Raw genomic sequence first — 16,452 nt, 5'->3', positions numbered from 1 at the left:
CAACGCCATCTGGACACTATTTTTCTTATTGGCATCGCGTACAGTATTAATTTCGTTTAATTTTGAAAATTACATTCAATATACTAAGAAATAATACACGGAAAACACATTTTTGTTCTGTTTTATATTCTTTTTGGCATTATTTTTTTCGATAATGTCGTTTATACAGAAAAAATCGTATCGTTAGTAATGAATTTAGACCCTAACCTCACTTACTTCACTTTGACGTTGGTATATTTGTTTCATATTAATAAAACCACAGAATAACGCACCTCATCAGTGACATACCGTGTGTCAAATGCAGAACAACGCCATCTGGACACTATTTTTCTTATTGGCGTCGCGTACAGTATTAATTTCGTTTAATTTTGAAAATTACATTCAATATACTAAGAAATAATACACGGAAAACACATTTTTGTTCTGTTTTATATTCTTTTTGGCATTATTTTTTTCGATAATGTCGTTTATACAGAAAAAATCGTATCGTTAGTAATGAATTTAGACCCTAACCTCACTTACTTTACTTTGACGTTAATATGTTTGGTTCATATTAATCAAATCAGAGAATAACGCACTCAATGAATTATTCTGTGCAGACAGTAGTGCTGCTTTTAATAAAATTCAGTCCTTTTGGATGATTCATACGTTTTAGGGTGATATTATTTTTTCTCATTATTTATAATATTAACATTATAAAAATAATTATTTCACCAAAATTATGTAGGACAGTATATTTTTTTTCACCATCAAATTCAACGTTAAAAAAGTTCTAGCTAATATTCCACTTATGTCAAAAAAAAAACAGAATATGTAATTTGAGAAATTATTAACGTCAAAATGAAGAGTGTCAATATTAAATTGATTTACGTGTTTCTAATTTTTTGTAGGCCTTTATTATGTTGGGCCAGTATAGATTATTGTTCGTTATGTGAAAATGGATTTCATACTATGTGCTTGTACCCAAGAGTAAGTTAAATTCAATTCACTCATATTGAGGTATCAAAAAAAAATTACTTATCACGTTAATATCATGCTCGAGGTTCATTTTCGTTATAGAAATACGTTTTAGGACGGTCCCGGACCTTCCTGTTTGGATTATAGAAAAGTAGAATTTACACAATATCAAAAAATGTATATTGTTGATATTCATAACGATATACGTAATCACGTTGCTTCCGGTCTGGAAACTAAGGGAAAACTAGGAAATCAACCCCCTGCCACTAATATGTTGCAATTGGTGAATAAAACAAATTTGATTCACATAAAATCATCTTTTTGTTAAATTCATATGACTTTAAAACTTTCTTCTGCTAGCGCCATCTATAATTCCATCGATAAACTTAATTACTGAATGTATAAATTCGACTTCATTGTAGTGTCATCTAGTATTACTTTTAAATACTAACATCGATTTTGTAGTAGGAAACTGTAATTCATATTCACCCATTTCATGTTTCACAGAACATAGTTGCCAGATTTATTCATATTATTAGATATCAATAAAAATGGTTGTAGGTGATTTTTTGGCGAAATATACATATTTTTTTAGGAGTGGAGTGATGAATTGGCAAAAATAGCTCAAAGATGGGCAGATCAATGCATACCCGTCAACGCTACGAAACAACACGACACTTGCAAGACTACAAGTAAATATATTTGTTGGAAAATATTGGAAATTTTCCGAATTTCGTGTTGTTTTAGGTCAATTTGACAACATCGGTCAAAATATATTGACGGCGGTTACAAACGGAACTGACGTATCGGAATTGGCGATATTAATATTGAATTGGTATAAACAAGTAGTTAATGTCATTCCGTCCGATATAGATCATTTCGAAGGGTGAGCAAATAATCGATAATCGATTTTAGTCCTTAATATATCCAATATGGCCGATTTTAGCCGAACCGAAAATCTCATCATGAAAATCGATTTAATTCTATTACGACATAAAACTTATCATTGTTTCCAAAATATTGACCGATAGGTATATTACAGGATCAAAAGAGGTCAATTTTTGATAGGACAATATACGCAGTTGGTTTGGGCCAATACCAAAGCCGTCGGTTGTGGTATGTCGATATACAAAGATTCACCGAGAGGTTTTTATAACCAAAGATTGGTATGTAACTACGGTCCTGGTGGAAATATAATCGGACAACCTGTATATTTACAAGGGATACCGTGTACCGGATGTCCGAAAGGCCGTTGTAACAATATTAGAAAATATTTATGCGAAAGTAAGATTCTAAATTTTCTATTTAGTCTAATTTTGAAAAAATAAAAGATATTTTATAGTCCCCCCTTCTTTCTTCGTATTATCTATCGTCTAAAACGGTGTTTATACTAAAAAATCGATTTAACAGTAATGAAATTAGACGCTAATAATTCTTCGTGAAGTTTGTCGTTTATCTGTGTTCCATGTCACTTCAACCACAGCATAACGCACTCAATGTGTTGTTCTGTGACATACATAACATGGCATGTGTCACAAATGAAAAACATCGCCATCTAGACTTTATTTTTCGTATTGACCTTGAGTACAGTATTAATGTTGTTTATTTTTTGAAATTACAAACAAAATACTGTTACACGAAAAACACATTTTTATATTGTTTTGATATTATTCACGTCGATAATGCTGTTTGTATCATAATTTACTTAATTCACTTTGACGTTGAATAAGGCTTCTATGGGAGTTATACTGACTCATAAATGAGAAACAACGCCATCTACACATTGTAATTTCGTATAAACGTAAAATATTTAATCAAAAATAGTAACTAAACCTAATTTGGTACCTATTCTTCAATACTACCATGTATAGTGAATAAAAAAATTCAAACGAATCTTTGGAGATTGACGAGTCATCAAAAACAAGTAAGACAAAATGGTCTTCAATCACGTGATCCTACCATTTTTGAATTTCAGGTTTGGTTACCGAAAATTCGACTAATCAATCTAAAGATGATAATAATCCATTCCCCGATCAAAATTTGAATAATAACGTCATTTCGTGCTTGTTGAAATTAGAATTTTCTGAGGAAAATTTATATAAATGCAAAAATTTAACAAATCGTAACACTACAGATTATCCCACTGAAACGGCAACAGTGTACAACAATTTTTTGACAGGTAATAACTTATTCTCGTTAGGCAAACTAAGAAAATAGCTGATCTACTTCAAAATGACAGACGTGAGGTAAACAATGGAATTTATCATATGTACCCTTGTTAGCTTTTCTTGGATTTTCCGGTGAGGAGAGTGTTAAGAGCCACAGATACTTGTTACGGATACCTAGAAATGAATACAACTGAAACTTTGAAAATAATAAGGTCTAAAAGCCAACAAATCATTCCACAAACTACGCAGAAATTGATACCAAAAGCATTTGTTTACCTCACGGCGGCCATTTTTTAATGAACATCAGCTGACAATTCCTTAGGTTACTCCAAGTGCATTCAAGATCCGTTTTTTTCTTATTTATTCAGAAAAAAATTATTTTAGAAAATAATGGAACATTTATGCCAAGTATCAGTATAATACAAAATATTAGTAAAATAAACTGGTTATTCAACAATGGAGTAACCGTGATAAATTTCATTAACGAAGAGGAGAAATTCGACGAAATCGGTAATTTCTAAAATTCCAATGTGACCATCAGTACCAAAACAACTTGTTTTAGATACAACATCCCAATTTTGGTTAAACCCCGAAGTTAACGTCAGATTTAAACGTGCAGTTGGTAGATGGTACAACGGGGAATGTAAATGCGACAAAATTTATAGATCCCCTTCCAATTTGGCAGTTTTGGCAACATATTTGATCGATTTTTCCATAGTTATCATACTTTATATACGTTAAAAGTAAAAAATTGACCACCACAATCAGACCAATAAAAATAAAATAATAAAAAGCAGATAATTTATTTCCTTTGAAAATATTAATTCAGAACTTAACAATTTTTAACTTGTATTTACATCAAGATGCTTCCTTCAACTCAATCATGGTTTTTCTAACTTGTTCTAAATCATCCAACAACACTCCAACAGTAAGAGGTGTTAAAGTAACAGAATAATCGTTTCCATTTATTTTTAAATCCAAAATACCACATTTAATATCCGGGTCTATGGTACTACTAAATTCCTCCAAAGGATTCACCCTAAGAGAAAGTGCCTTGAATTTTTCTGTGAGTAAAGTCGCTTGATCGTCGATGATTCTCTTCAGAGACGTACTGTGCTCTCTGGGTAACCCTAACTGTTGTAACTCGCTTTGTAAAGCGCTACTATCACAATTAAAACGAATTGTCGAGGTTAATATATAGCTGATGCAAGCTATGCAAGCTTTTAAGTCGAAATAACCGTCTAGTTTGGTTTCCGCGAATAATTTATTAGCTTTTTCCATGTCTAATGGTGGGTTAATTAATCCTTGGGCCACTACTTGTGATAGAAGCTTCAATTTTATAGACGATAACCTCGAAAGGGTGTTTATCTCGACTAGTACCCAATCGGGGCAATCTGCATCACCACAAAATCTAAATTTCATTTTGTTTTCTCTACAACTAAAAGATCCTATTTTGTAAATAAACGATTCAAAATAAAAGAATTCATACCTTAATTACTTCCTTTTAGATAGTTGGACATCACCTGGTATTTCAAAAGGTAAAGAGCAGAAGCGTATTACTGGAAACAAATTAAGAAAAATGTTTAGACCACCGAAAAATGGAGACGAATGCGTTTGTTTACTTGAATTACATTAAATTTGAAAAATATATAATTTCTTAACCAAATTTTTCGATGTCATTCTTCTTTTTTTAAAAAAGTACATTTTCTCTACGGATATGGATAGAGAATAGGTCGCGAAATATACGTTCCGTGCTCTAAATAAACTATTCTATAATTTGACATTTATACTAACCTAATTTCTAATATCCAAATAACATTCAATAATTAAAAATCCGAATTATTGAGTGAAAAATGGATCCAAAACATCAAAAAATGCCCAAAGTGGCAAAGGTAATACTTTAAATTTAATAAAACATAAATTTTTATAGGAATTTTGTTGTAGGTAAAAAATAAAGCTCCAGCAGAAATTCAGATAACAGCGGAACAACTATTACGGGAAGCAAAAGAACGAGATTTAGAAATTCTACCACCGCCTCCGAAACAAAAAATATCAGATCCAGCTGAATTAGCAGATTATCAATTAAGACGAAGAAAACAATTTGAAGATAATATTAGAAAAAACCGCACTGTTATTTCAAATTGGATTAAATATGCTCAATGGGAGGAATCTCAAAAGGAAATTCAAAGGGCGAGATCGATATGGGAAAGAGCCCTCGACGTCGATCACAGAAATATTACCATTTGGTTGAAATACACGGAAATGGAAATGAGAAATAGACAAGTAAATCACGCACGAAATTTATGGGACAGGGCTACCGTTCTTCTACCAAGAGTTAATCAATTTTGGTATAAATATACTTATATGGAAGAAATGTTGGAAAACGTCCCAGGAGCTAGAGCTGTGTTTGAAAGATGGATGGAGTGGCAACCGGATATACAAGCTTGGCAAACATACATAAACTTTGAACTTCGATATAAGGAAATAGATAGAGCTCGACAGATTTACGAAAGGTAAGAAATCTATTTGTTTATAAACTCTTAAATGAAATTTTTGTCTATATCTCGAATGGCTTCAGAAATAGGGTATTTCTATACAAACATGTCAAATTTTTAAAAAATTTCTGGATTTTTTTGACATAATAATGGAAAATACACTTTTAGAGCAAAAATTTGCAAAGAAAACATGAAATGCTATGTATTTTTGTCCAAAAAATTAATGTTAGTTTCTGGATAAATGTATAGTTTTCTGGAAAACCCAATTTTCAAATATTTTCCTCAATTTACCTCTTATATTAATTTAGATTTGTGATGACACATCCTGATGTGAAGAATTGGATCAAATACGCCCGTTTTGAGGAGAATCACGGCTTTATTCATTCAGCTAGAACAATTTATGTTAGAGCTGTGGAATTTTTTGGAGACGAACACATGGATGCGAAATTATACCTCGCGTTCGCCAAATTCGAAGAAGGTCAAAAAGAACACGAACGTGCTAAACATATCTACAAATACGCCCTAAATCACCTTCCGAAAGAAGATACAAAAGAATTATACAAAGCATATACCATTCACGAGAAAAAATATGGCGATCGAAGTGGTAAGTAATAAAAAAATCATTTTTTTTTTCAATTATTTAATTACTTTGTATTGAAGGTATCGAAGAAGTTATAGTATCAAAAAGGAAATTACAATACGAACAAGAAATTTTACAAAACCCAACAAATTATGACGCTTGGTTTGACTACCTTAGGTTGGTAGAAGGTGAAGGAGACATTGAGACCACAAGGGAAACTTATGAAAGGGCTATAGCTAATATCCCACCGTCAAAAAATAAACAATTCTGGAGGCGATATATTTACCTATGGATAAACTATGCACTGTTCGAAGAACTTGAAGCAAAAGATTATGAACGAACAAGACAGGTAAGATTTTATATTCCTAACGTATTTATTTAATAAAAACGATTATTTTTAGGTGTATAAAGCTTGTTTGGAAATTTTACCCCACAAGATATTCACATTTTCGAAAATATGGCTTCTCTACGCCCAATTTGAAATCCGTCAAAAAAATTTGACTACTGCTAGAAAAATATTGGGAACCTCAATTGGAATGTGCCCCAGGGACAAACTATTCAGAGGTTACATAGAATTGGAGATTCAATTGAGAGAATTCGATAGATGTAGGAAATTGTATGAAAAATTTTTGGAATTTGGTCCAGAAAATTGTGTAACATGGATGAAGTTTGCTGAACTGGAAACTTTGTTGGGGGATTCAGATAGAGCTAGGGCTATATATGAATTGGCGATTAATCAACCCCGATTGGATATGCCGGAATTGTTGTGGAAGGCTTATATAGATTTTGAAATATCACAGGATGAACCGGATAATGCCAGACAGATATACGAACGGTTATTAGAGAGAACTTCCCATGTTAAAGTATGGTTGTCGTACGCTAAATTCGAATTGAATAATTCAAACGAAGATGAGATAAATATTCGTTTAGCTAGAAGGATATTCGAAAGAGCCAATGAAAATCTAAAAGATTTTCCTGAGAAGGAATCTAGAGTGCTGCTATTAGAAAATTGGAGGGAATTCGAAAACAATCACGGAGACGAATCAAGTAAAGAAAAAATCGAAGCTAAAATGCCGAGAAGGATCAAAAAGAGAAGGAAAATCGTCGATGAGGATGGTATAGAACAAGGTTGGGAAGAAGTATTTGATTATATTTTCCCAGAAGATGAAGCCAGTAGACCGAACCTTAAATTACTAGCAGCGGCTAAAAATTGGAAGAAACAAGCAAATACAGAAGAAGAAGATAATCAAAGTAATGATATTTTTGTTATATCTAAAGAAAATTTTTATTTTTATTTATTTTAGGTGATAGTAATAGGATACGAGAAAAATTGTTGGCTTCTGTGAAGAATTGGAAGAGGCAAAACGACGTCATAACCGAAAATAAAGATGAACAAAATGAAAATAATACACAAGAAGAGAGTGGAAGTGAAACATAAGAAGTGGTGAGGCATCGTAAGTTTTTTTTGTTATAAAAAACGTTTTTTAATAAACTATTTGAAAAGCATTTGAAAAAATCAATTTTCAAACTTATTTACTCAGAATAACCTTTATTTGGGAGTATTTAGTTCAAATTATCTAACTTATTTCATTGCATATGACACTTAATGAAGTATAAATACCATATATTTGAATAACTAAATATATTTCACATTAAAATTTTAAATTTTGGTTTGCAGAGGCTTCTTTTAGGTTTCAAATTAGTGTAAACCGAATTTTTCAATTTTACCATTGAAATTTTCCACAATTACCATTTTATATAAGTTATTAAAGGCATGCATATCCACTTTTTTATTAAGTAAATAAAAATTGAATTTTGATTATTTTTACTTAGAGTAAAAAATATTTCCGATAAAGCAATTTTTATTTACAAAATCCTCATTTACTCATCCCGAACTTGATTTCAAGAAATTAACTTGTTGGCACACGTCCAAAGATTGTTTTCAAACATTTGACTCGTTGGCACACGTCCAGAGTTCAAATTATCAAGAAAAGTATATAAAAAGGTTTAAGAAGTAAAAAGTTGAAAATATTCTTAATAAATGAATGTGTGCCAACAAGTCAAAGGCTTAAAATCAAGTTTGGGATGTGTGCCAACAAGTCAAATTTTCAAAATCAAATTTGGGACGTGTGCCAACAACACATTCTAATAAAGACCGAAATAGCTCAATTTGAACCTGTTTTAAATCAATTTTCTACCGAAAGAGACTTAAAATCAAAACGATTTATCAACAAAAACATATAAAAAGGTCTAAGAATAAAAAAAAACAAAGAAACAAAAAATATTTATAAATACTGATTCCATAATAATCAACAATTTTTTTTCCATAAAAATTATAATCTTTAGAGATCTTTTACAATAAAATTTCTATAGCAACTATTTTCCATTCAAATTTTAGAAAAGAAAGTCATAAAACAAGTTTAAAATAAATTACTCGACTACTAATTTTTCAAATTTTGATCACTATCAATGAACAACAAACACTTACAATTTAAGCACAAAATAAGTACTTATTCAATCATAATTCAGTTGAAATTAAGTACTACTTTTTCTTTCCCCAATAATCTTCGCTTTGCATTTCGTTTAACCGAGATAACGTCCTATCAAAAGCGAATATCTCCTCAGCTCCCGTAAATATATTCGCCTCCAAATCATTTTCCCCCATTTTCAAATCATCCATCAACATTCTATCTTCATCCCTGATTTCATCTGGTTTCATCGAAGGTACGTAAAATAAATCTTTGATAGGTACATCCGCCGAAATGATAACCTTTAATGGAATCACTATAAATATAAGTATCTAGTGGATAATTAGATGTATTATTACCTTTGTTCTATTATCATATAACGCATCGATGAGTGTAATAAATCTCCTCCCTTCAGATCTCATTTTAAATAAATCAATTCGCGGTACGTCTTTAATGATAATTGTATGGAAAAATTGCGTTAGATGTAAATAATCGTTAGCTCCAAGAGGTCTAGCACATAATTCATCGAAAGTAGTTTCCAAAACTCCACCACAAACTTTCCTAAAATCAACGTTTCGACCCATTATACTGAACGTTTTACTACGGACAACATCGTTTTCTTTCGCAGTAAGAATTTTGAATATTTGTATAATAGGATCGATTTTATATTTAGTTTTTTCGAAATAATTAGTTTTAGCACCAATAGCTCGTAATCTATAATCAATTCCTGAGTCTAAGTTAGCTTCATTGCAGTGGTTTTTTAAAACTGTTATGAAAGGTACAAAATTTGATCTTTGCAATCCGTTTTTGTATAAATCTTCCGGTCGACGGTTACTAGTTGCAATTACAACTGCCCCACGTTCAAATAAATGTGTAAATAATCGTTTAAGGATCATGGCATCTGCTACATCTGTTACCTGAAACAAATTTTATGTTTCTGAAGGAATTTTCATTGGTAGATAGGAGAAAGTGACTAAATTAACTTTTTCAATTATTACTTTTGATTTATGAAACAATTAGTTTGATTCTGATTAGTTTAAAATGATTTTTGTCAACTAATTTCCACTTTTGGCTAAGGGAAGTTTCATTTTTACTTCTATTGGATCTTGTTAGTTCCATAATTGTCTTTTTTTGTTATTTTTTCACATTTGCAATGTCACTATGCATCAAATCAGCCTCCATGTATGAAAGACCTCTTTCTATAATTAAATTACGAGTTGATTAGAAACAAGAAAAAAGTCTTTAACTCGGTACTTGGGTAATATTTCCACCTTACACTTATATTTGGCTTTAAACATTTTGTAATCATCTTTATATTATCAGAATGTTTTTCTATTTTCCGTATCTTTATTATTTCATCTTTTACCACCCTATTTATCCTCCCCATTCATCCTGAACTGTATTTACCCCATTAATGTTGCTTTATGTCATTTGTAATGAAATATAGGCACCAGAAGTTTAATTTTTGCTCCTCTTGTATCTTGTTGGTGCCTTAATTGTCTTATAATCACTAAGACAAGATGCAGGAACGTTTTTTTGACATTTCCAATGTCACTATGCATCAAATCAACCTCTATTGTGTGGAAGATGTGTTTTTCTGAAAAGTTATGAGTTGGCTATAAATAAGAAAACAGTTACATTGTTTGTTTCATTTGTTTCCGTCCGCCACAAAGTGACACTTCCTTGACATTATCAGGTAAAGTTTCAAACCACTTCACTCAATTTATACCTGTTTCAATTTCTTCCATATATTTCAGAACAAAGTTAACAATATCCTTTATTTAGTGGAGCTGCATATAGTTTTTGTCGTCTGGTGTAAAACTTGCTAAATTGGAATTTCTGGAACCATTGGTGATATTCATACTAAACATACTTTTACACTTCCACTTCACCAACACTCACAATTACACTGTCTAACGCGTGTTTCAATAACAAAGTTATCCTATCCCAGTTTATCTTCAATCTTTGAAGATGATAACTTGGTTATCAAAACGCGCATCAGTCAGTGTAACTGTGAGTGTTGATGTAGTAGAAGTGTAAATAGTGTGTTCAGTTTAAAACAAGTTGAATCTTTCACTCACTAAATAAACGATAAAGATCAAAATAGGTCAAAACGTCAATTTTTACCTTTGCTTTCAAATGATTAATCACTAAAAACAAAATTATCTCAATATTGCTCACAGATTGAATCTAATAATAATTCTGCACAATTTTATTTGAAATCAAAATATTGTTAAGCTATTTTAAAGTCAAAATGTCGTTTAACAAAAATAATTATTGGGTTTAGTCATTTTCTCTTGTACACCGATAAGAGTATAAATACCTGAAACTCATCAAAACATATTAACCAAGATTTATCTATAATACTGTCGGCAACTGGAGGAATCGGATCAAATGGTTTTGGTTTCCTCTGAGAATAATCCACGACGATTTCTTGTTTCAATTCATGCATCTTCTTATGGACTTGCAACATAAATGCGTTGAAGTGCACCCTAGATTTCTTCTCTATATTGCAACTATCGAAAAATATATCCATTAACATAGTCTTACCGCCTCCAACGGCTCCGTAAATGTATAAACCTTTAGGAGCTGATTTTCTACGAGTAAAAATTTTATTAAAAATATTTGTAGCAACAGGTTTATATCCTTTGATGTCATTATATACTTTTTGAAGTTGTTGCGCTATTCTTTTTTGTACTTCATCTTTTTGTAATTCCTTATTGTTTATTTTGTTTTCTAATTGTTGGAGGGGTCCTTCGGTTAAAGTTTCGTGATCTATACGTAACGAATACTGACATTTTTGTACCAAATTTGTCCGTTTTTCATTAACTAAAAGTAATCTTCTTAAATTCAACATCTTTCCTATCTAGAATCAACTAATGAAGAAACAAAAATATTAGTTTGCTGTATAAATTAATTCGATACATGGCTGTTAAGTACCCATTGCCAGATAAGGAAAAAAAATCATAATAAATCGTTTACGTAATTATTATTTACTAAGAGCATCTGGTCCTTGAAAAAAATAGGGATTTTGTCATTTAACTTAACCTATATTTTTAAAAGCTGCTTCTTCTTTTTTCAAGTAACAACGTTTGAACTACCCGCAGTTAATTACGTGTAGAAATTAATATGTTCTTCTTTAATTCTGTTTTATCCCATACTTAATTCCAATTAAATTCATTTTTTTGGACACAAAATAAATATACGGGTTAATTAAAAATCGATAAAAAACAAAATTCCCTTAAGAAATTATTGACTGTTTACCTTACCACATGAGACCAGCAGACAAATACATGTGCTTTTAGGTTGTGATAAATATTTAAAAGTGTATAAATATAATAATGGAAAGTGATTCTGTAATTGAACAAAAAAGACTTTTATGCCGTTTTAAATCCGAAAATGGAGAAATTGCTGGAGATATGATGGATCTTCCTATAAATTGCTCTATACAACAACTTACGATTATTTGCAATGCTTTGCTAGAACAACAAGACCCTGTACCGTATTTATTTTACGTTAACGAAACAGAAGTAACCCACACATTAGAAAAAGCTTTGAACGTTAACGAATTGAATACAGAAGGAGTTGTAGATATAATTTATCAACAACAAGCTGTATTCAAAGTTCGACCAGTTACGAGATGTACGAGTTCTATACCCGGGCACGCCGAAGCTGTTATCTCGGTTAGTTTCAGCCCGGACGGGAAACATTTAGCAAGTGGATCCGGTGATACCACAGTTAGATTCTGGGATATAGCTACCCAAACACCGATGTATACCTGTCAGGGGCATAAAAATTGGGTGTTATGTATAGCTTGGTGTCCAGATAGTAGCAAACTTGCTTCTGCTTGTAAAGATGGGAAAATCATCATTTGGGATCCGTTTACTGGGAAACAGCTCGGAAAAACTTTAATGGGACATAAACAGTGGATAACTAGTTTAAGTTGGGAACCCTATCACAAAAATCCTGAATGTAGGTGAGTATTTTGACCTTACAAGACTGAACTCAACAAGTACATATGAATTTTTGTAGATATTTAGCTAGTTCTTCAAAAGATTCTGATATAAGGATATGGGATGTTGTGTTAGGTACTACGATTCTTTGTATTTCTGGTCACACAAAAAGTGTAACTATGGTAAAATGGGGTGGAACTGGATTGATATTTTCAGCCTCGCAAGATAGAACTGTGAAAGTTTGGAGGGCTAAGGATGGGATATTATGTAGAACATTAGAAGGACATGCTCATTGGGTTAATACTTTAGCTTTGAGTACTGATTACGTTTTAAAAATAGGTATAAATCACTTTCTATTATATTTTTATTGGTATCTAAATATTCATTGTAATATTAGGAGCTTTTGATCCAGTAAAAGATTCTAATAAAGATACTTTAATGCCTGATAAGAAAAAATCTCAAGAGTTCGCTTTGAAAAGGTATTATGAAGTTACAGAAGCTCATGGGGAAAGATTAGTTTCTGGTTCTGATGATTTTACATTATTTCTTTGGAATCCAGAAAAAGATAAAAAACCCCTAGCGAGACTTACCGGTAATTTCTACGATTTTTATATAAAACGAGTTTTTTACAATAAAACTTTTTAAGGTCATCAACAATTAGTTAACGATGTGAAATTCTCACCCGATGGAAGGATATTAGCATCAGCATCATTTGATAAATCAATAAGATTATGGGAATCTAAAACTGGTAAATTTATTTGTACCTTACGGGGTCATGTACAAGCTGTTTATATGGTATCATTTTCTGCCGATTCCCGGCTAATGGTTAGCGGTAGCGCAGATTCTACTTTGAAATTATGGAATTTGAAAACGAAATCTCTGGAAATAGATCTACCAGGACATGCTGATGAAGTTTATGCTGTTGATTGGTCGACTGATGGTTTGAGAGTCGCTTCTGGAGGGAAAGATAAGGTTTTAAGGTTATGGCAGAATTGAAATATCAAGTATTATATAAATATATTTTTATGAAATTCATTATCTTTATTTTAGAAGAAAAAAATCAAAACTGATTTAAAAAAAATATATATAACCTAATATAGTTTAAATTAGTTACTTCCAGAAGTTCGGGTTTTGTTGTAACCTTCTTTCAAAATTCACATACCAGTTTTGAACGGTGGAAAGTGGTACATAAGTCGCCGAAGGATCAGGTACCATATTTGACTGGTTTACGGTGTAACTAAGTACGAAATTCATAAAATTCTCCAACATTCTCTGTGCAAAAGTGACATAAGATTCTACGTTGTTAGGTGATGGGACGTCTTGAATATTTGCCACTGGTTCTATAATAAAAAAAAAAATCATTTATTGGATATTTAATATCAAATTTTATTACCTATCGATATCCCTATTTGGGCGTTATGTACTATATGACTCATTCCAAACATCATATTTGAATAATCTCCCATTTCATCCAGTTTCTTCAATGTGGATATTTTGAATATAGCTGAGGGTTTTTGGTTCGAAATAAACCCGAGAGGTTGCCAATTGGGGGGAGCATTCGGATCAGGCCAGCTGAAGTACACTTTAAAATTAAAAATAAGATTAATAAACATAAAGTATTGTTTCCAGTGAGATCTATTATCAAATAGGGGCAACTTTTGACAATTCTGGTATATAATTTGTGAATATTTCCCATACATTAATCTAAACATGACAATTTGTTGTATCTCATTCTTTAAAGCAATAATACACCAATTTATCCCTCCTGATTACGTCAAATACAACCCTTTTAATTCTAGACTTAATAATGTTGACTTACAATTATGATAAACTTGTTCGGTATGTTAAGATGTAGTTTAAACCGTTAAACATTGATCAACTTACAATTGCAAGGTATGTGCAATTGCTGGAAGCTCGAATTTATTTTAATCATTATTTTTCTCATTAAAAAAAGTATAATATTTTTTGAGATGAGCTCTAATAAGTTCTCTAAGCATTTTAAATACAAAAATCGGTAGAAAAAGAACAATCCTGTCCCAAAACAAGATCCTTATTAACATCTGTTGATAAGTGTTAACTTGTACGGGAATTGGGAATTGTTTGTTACATATATTACTTGCTTATGACATTTATAAATACCTCATTGAAAAAAAACTTGAAGGCGTGCTAGAAACTCATTGATTTTTCTCCTGAATATGTACAGGGGTCGTTCAGAAAATATATTTACTGTTTTTGGCATTCAGAAAAACCTTATTAAGTAAATTAAATAGAAGGAAAACTCGAAACTCATTGATAATTCTCCTGAATCATCATCAGAAGTTTATTAGACGAAAAAATCATGTCTCATATAATAAACATGTATAAAGGTCGTTCATAAAATATATTTACAGTTTATGCCATTCAGAAAAACACTACTGAATAAAAAAAAAAGAAAACATATTTGGAACTTATTAATTCCTCTTCTGATTCATCTTCCGTCTATATTTGGGAAACAAATCATATCTCCTAGAATAAACATGTACAGGGGTCGTTCAGAAAATATATTTACTGGTTATGGCATTCAGAAACATTTTATTCAATAAAAAAAATTTAAGATGTGCTTTATTCTTATTGGTTCTTTTCCTCACTCATCCTTAAACGTTTATTTGGCGAAAAAAAAACATATCCCATAGAATAAACATGTACAAGGATTGTTATGAATTGAAGGAATACACTTTCAATCCAATAATTGGGAAATTATAATTGTACACTATAATAATCAATAATTTTTACTGTATAAGCAACTAAGGGTGATTCAAGAAAACAAATAATGAATTTCAAGCATGCCTTTAATTCTTCAATTTAATAGGGTGTTCCTGAACGCCATAAGCTATTCAATTTATAGAATAAGTTGTTTCTGAATGTCATAAGCAGGTATTTATAGTATGAACAACTATAAATGAATGTTTGGGAATCATTTAGGAGAAGAATCAATAAGTTTAAAGCATGTCTTCCATTTTTTTATTGAATAAAGTGTCTCAAAGTGCTAAAGCATATAAAACAAAAGTCTATAGTCAAATGAAAATCCCTGTTATTCAAAAATAATAGATTTGATTAAATTTTTATAGTATTGAAGTGAAAAATGTTGATCAGGGCTTCTCAATTGATTCAGCCCTGAATTATTTGTGTTTTACTGATACCTATGGATGCTAATTTTGGTTATTTTAACGTAAACTGTGAATTTTTTCATATAATTAAGTAAAAGTAATAAAAATCGACTACACTATCTGCAGTTTGCTACCAGTTATTAATTAGTTACTATAAATTGAATGATAAATACACCAATTTAATTCGTTGTTTAACAGATTTCTTATAATCTGCATTTTGAGATGTAAAAAATGTTACAAAATCTCGTGATTTACCTTTACAATGAAATAAATGAGAAAAAAGTTTTTATACAAAATTTATTTTTTAAGGGTAAATTATTGAAAAAAAACGGTACCTTGTCCAGCAGTTCCTTCGGGAAAGGGAATGGCTCCCGTTAAAAACACTACAATGTGATTAATATTATCGGCATCGGGAATTGTTGTCACTACTTGAGTTTCACTAATTTGTTGAAATTCTGTTTGTACCTAAACAAACCATAATTAAAATTTATGGAATTATCTTTCAATATTATTCTTACCAGCCTTCCGGAAACTATTAAACCGAACATTACTTTGAAATTAATTATATTCAAACACAAATCTATTATACCTTTCTAGAAAATTGGTAACAAGTTTTTAGGTTATAGTGGGGGGTCGGTGGAATAAAAAAGAAGAATTATAACTGTCACTTTTGCTACCTCTTTTA

General features: G+C 31.0%; 6 protein-coding genes across 6 annotated transcripts; 3 read left to right on the top strand and 3 right to left on the bottom strand.

Annotated features, from left to right (window-relative positions):
- The first annotated feature begins 951 nt into the window (after positions 1-951).
- Positions 952-2,399, top strand: LOC130451628 (venom allergen 3-like). The gene is made up of 6 exons (XM_056790772.1): positions 952-969; positions 1,073-1,240; positions 1,553-1,649; positions 1,705-1,843; positions 2,000-2,241; positions 2,368-2,399. Exons 1-6 carry the CDS (start codon positions 952-954, stop codon positions 2,397-2,399), a joined length of 696 nt encoding a protein of 231 aa, XP_056646750.1.
- A 1,513-nt stretch (positions 2,400-3,912) lies between these two features.
- Positions 3,913-4,800, bottom strand: LOC130452473 (COMM domain-containing protein 4). The gene is made up of 2 exons (XM_056791777.1): positions 4,615-4,800; positions 3,913-4,563 (listed from the first exon to the last, which is right to left on the bottom strand). Exon 2 carries the CDS (start codon positions 4,545-4,547, stop codon positions 3,984-3,986), a length of 564 nt encoding a protein of 187 aa, XP_056647755.1. The 5' UTR covers positions 4,548-4,563; positions 4,615-4,800; the 3' UTR covers positions 3,913-3,983.
- Positions 4,801-4,827: 27 nt separating this feature from the next.
- LOC130452468 (protein crooked neck) lies at positions 4,828-7,717 on the top strand. Its single transcript, XM_056791771.1, has 6 exons — positions 4,828-5,017; positions 5,070-5,638; positions 5,929-6,224; positions 6,281-6,549; positions 6,602-7,451; positions 7,505-7,717. Exons 1-6 carry the CDS (start codon positions 4,979-4,981, stop codon positions 7,636-7,638), a joined length of 2,157 nt encoding a protein of 718 aa, XP_056647749.1. The 5' UTR covers positions 4,828-4,978; the 3' UTR covers positions 7,639-7,717.
- A 754-nt stretch (positions 7,718-8,471) lies between these two features.
- Positions 8,472-11,752, bottom strand: LOC130452470 (putative ATPase N2B). The gene is made up of 3 exons (XM_056791774.1): positions 10,992-11,752; positions 9,028-9,585; positions 8,472-8,970 (listed from the first exon to the last, which is right to left on the bottom strand). Exons 1-3 carry the CDS (start codon positions 11,523-11,525, stop codon positions 8,743-8,745), a joined length of 1,320 nt encoding a protein of 439 aa, XP_056647752.1. The 5' UTR covers positions 11,526-11,752; the 3' UTR covers positions 8,472-8,742.
- Positions 11,701-13,743, top strand: LOC130452469 (notchless protein homolog 1). The gene is made up of 4 exons (XM_056791772.1): positions 11,701-12,644; positions 12,701-12,960; positions 13,019-13,213; positions 13,268-13,743. The coding sequence occupies exons 1-4, from the start codon at positions 12,010-12,012 to the stop codon at positions 13,615-13,617; spliced, it is 1,440 nt and encodes a 479-aa protein (XP_056647750.1). The 5' UTR covers positions 11,701-12,009; the 3' UTR covers positions 13,618-13,743.
- On the bottom strand, positions 13,629-16,398 carry LOC130452472 (protein OPI10 homolog). Its single transcript, XM_056791776.1, has 4 exons — positions 16,286-16,398; positions 16,103-16,232; positions 14,015-14,203; positions 13,629-13,961 (listed from the first exon to the last, which is right to left on the bottom strand). The coding sequence occupies exons 1-4, from the start codon at positions 16,313-16,315 to the stop codon at positions 13,732-13,734; spliced, it is 579 nt and encodes a 192-aa protein (XP_056647754.1). The 5' UTR covers positions 16,316-16,398; the 3' UTR covers positions 13,629-13,731.
- Between the last annotated feature and the right edge of the window lie 54 nt (positions 16,399-16,452).

Source organism: Diorhabda sublineata, chromosome 1 (assembly GCF_026230105.1).
Source record: "Diorhabda sublineata isolate icDioSubl1.1 chromosome 1, icDioSubl1.1, whole genome shotgun sequence".
NCBI lineage: Eukaryota > Metazoa > Arthropoda > Insecta > Coleoptera > Chrysomelidae > Diorhabda > Diorhabda sublineata.
The sequence above is the reverse complement of the archived record's forward strand: the minus strand, read 5'-3'. Positions and strand labels throughout refer to the sequence as shown.

What these genes read in the sequence shown, in the direction of transcription:
- LOC130452469 (XM_056791772.1), top strand. Translation starts at nt 12,010, where the DNA reads ATGGAAAGTGATTCTGTAATTGAACAAAAAAGACTTTTATGCCGTTTT. An exon ending in CACAAAAATCCTGAATGTAG is followed by an intron (nt 12,645 to 12,700) that starts GTGAGTATTTTG and finishes GAATTTTTGTAG; the next exon opens with ATATTTAGCTAGTTCTTCAA. An exon ending in TGATTACGTTTTAAAAATAG is followed by an intron (nt 12,961 to 13,018) that starts GTATAAATCACT and finishes TTGTAATATTAG; the next exon opens with GAGCTTTTGATCCAGTAAAA.
- LOC130451628 (XM_056790772.1), top strand. An exon ending in CCACTAATATGTTGCAATTG is followed by an intron (nt 1,241 to 1,552) that starts GTGAATAAAACA and finishes ATATTTTTTTAG; the next exon opens with GAGTGGAGTGATGAATTGGC. An exon ending in TAGAAAATATTTATGCGAAA is followed by an intron (nt 2,242 to 2,367) that starts GTAAGATTCTAA and finishes TCGATTTAACAG; the next exon opens with TAATGAAATTAGACGCTAAT.
- LOC130452473 (XM_056791777.1), bottom strand. Translation starts at nt 4,547, where the DNA reads ATGAAATTTAGATTTTGTGGTGATGCAGATTGCCCCGATTGGGTACTA.
- LOC130452472 (XM_056791776.1), bottom strand. Translation starts at nt 16,315, where the DNA reads ATGTTCGGTTTAATAGTTTCCGGAAGGCTG. An exon ending in TAATAGTTTCCGGAAGGCTG is followed by an intron (nt 16,233 to 16,285) that starts GTAAGAATAATA and finishes TGGTTTGTTTAG; the next exon opens with GTACAAACAGAATTTCAACA. An exon ending in CCAAATAGGGATATCGATAG is followed by an intron (nt 13,962 to 14,014) that starts GTAATAAAATTT and finishes TTTTTATTATAG; the next exon opens with AACCAGTGGCAAATATTCAA.
- LOC130452468 (XM_056791771.1), top strand. Translation starts at nt 4,979, where the DNA reads ATGGATCCAAAACATCAAAAAATGCCCAAAGTGGCAAAG. An exon ending in AAATGCCCAAAGTGGCAAAG is followed by an intron (nt 5,018 to 5,069) that starts GTAATACTTTAA and finishes ATTTTGTTGTAG; the next exon opens with GTAAAAAATAAAGCTCCAGC. An exon ending in AGAAGAAGAAGATAATCAAA is followed by an intron (nt 7,452 to 7,504) that starts GTAATGATATTT and finishes TATTTATTTTAG; the next exon opens with GTGATAGTAATAGGATACGA.
- LOC130452470 (XM_056791774.1), bottom strand. Translation starts at nt 11,525, where the DNA reads ATGTTGAATTTAAGAAGATTACTTTTAGTTAATGAAAAACGGACAAAT. An exon ending in TATGTTTTGATGAGTTTCAG is followed by an intron (nt 9,586 to 10,991) that starts GTATTTATACTC and finishes AATTTGTTTCAG; the next exon opens with GTAACAGATGTAGCAGATGC. An exon ending in TATATGATAATAGAACAAAG is followed by an intron (nt 8,971 to 9,027) that starts GTAATAATACAT and finishes ATTCCATTAAAG; the next exon opens with GTTATCATTTCGGCGGATGT.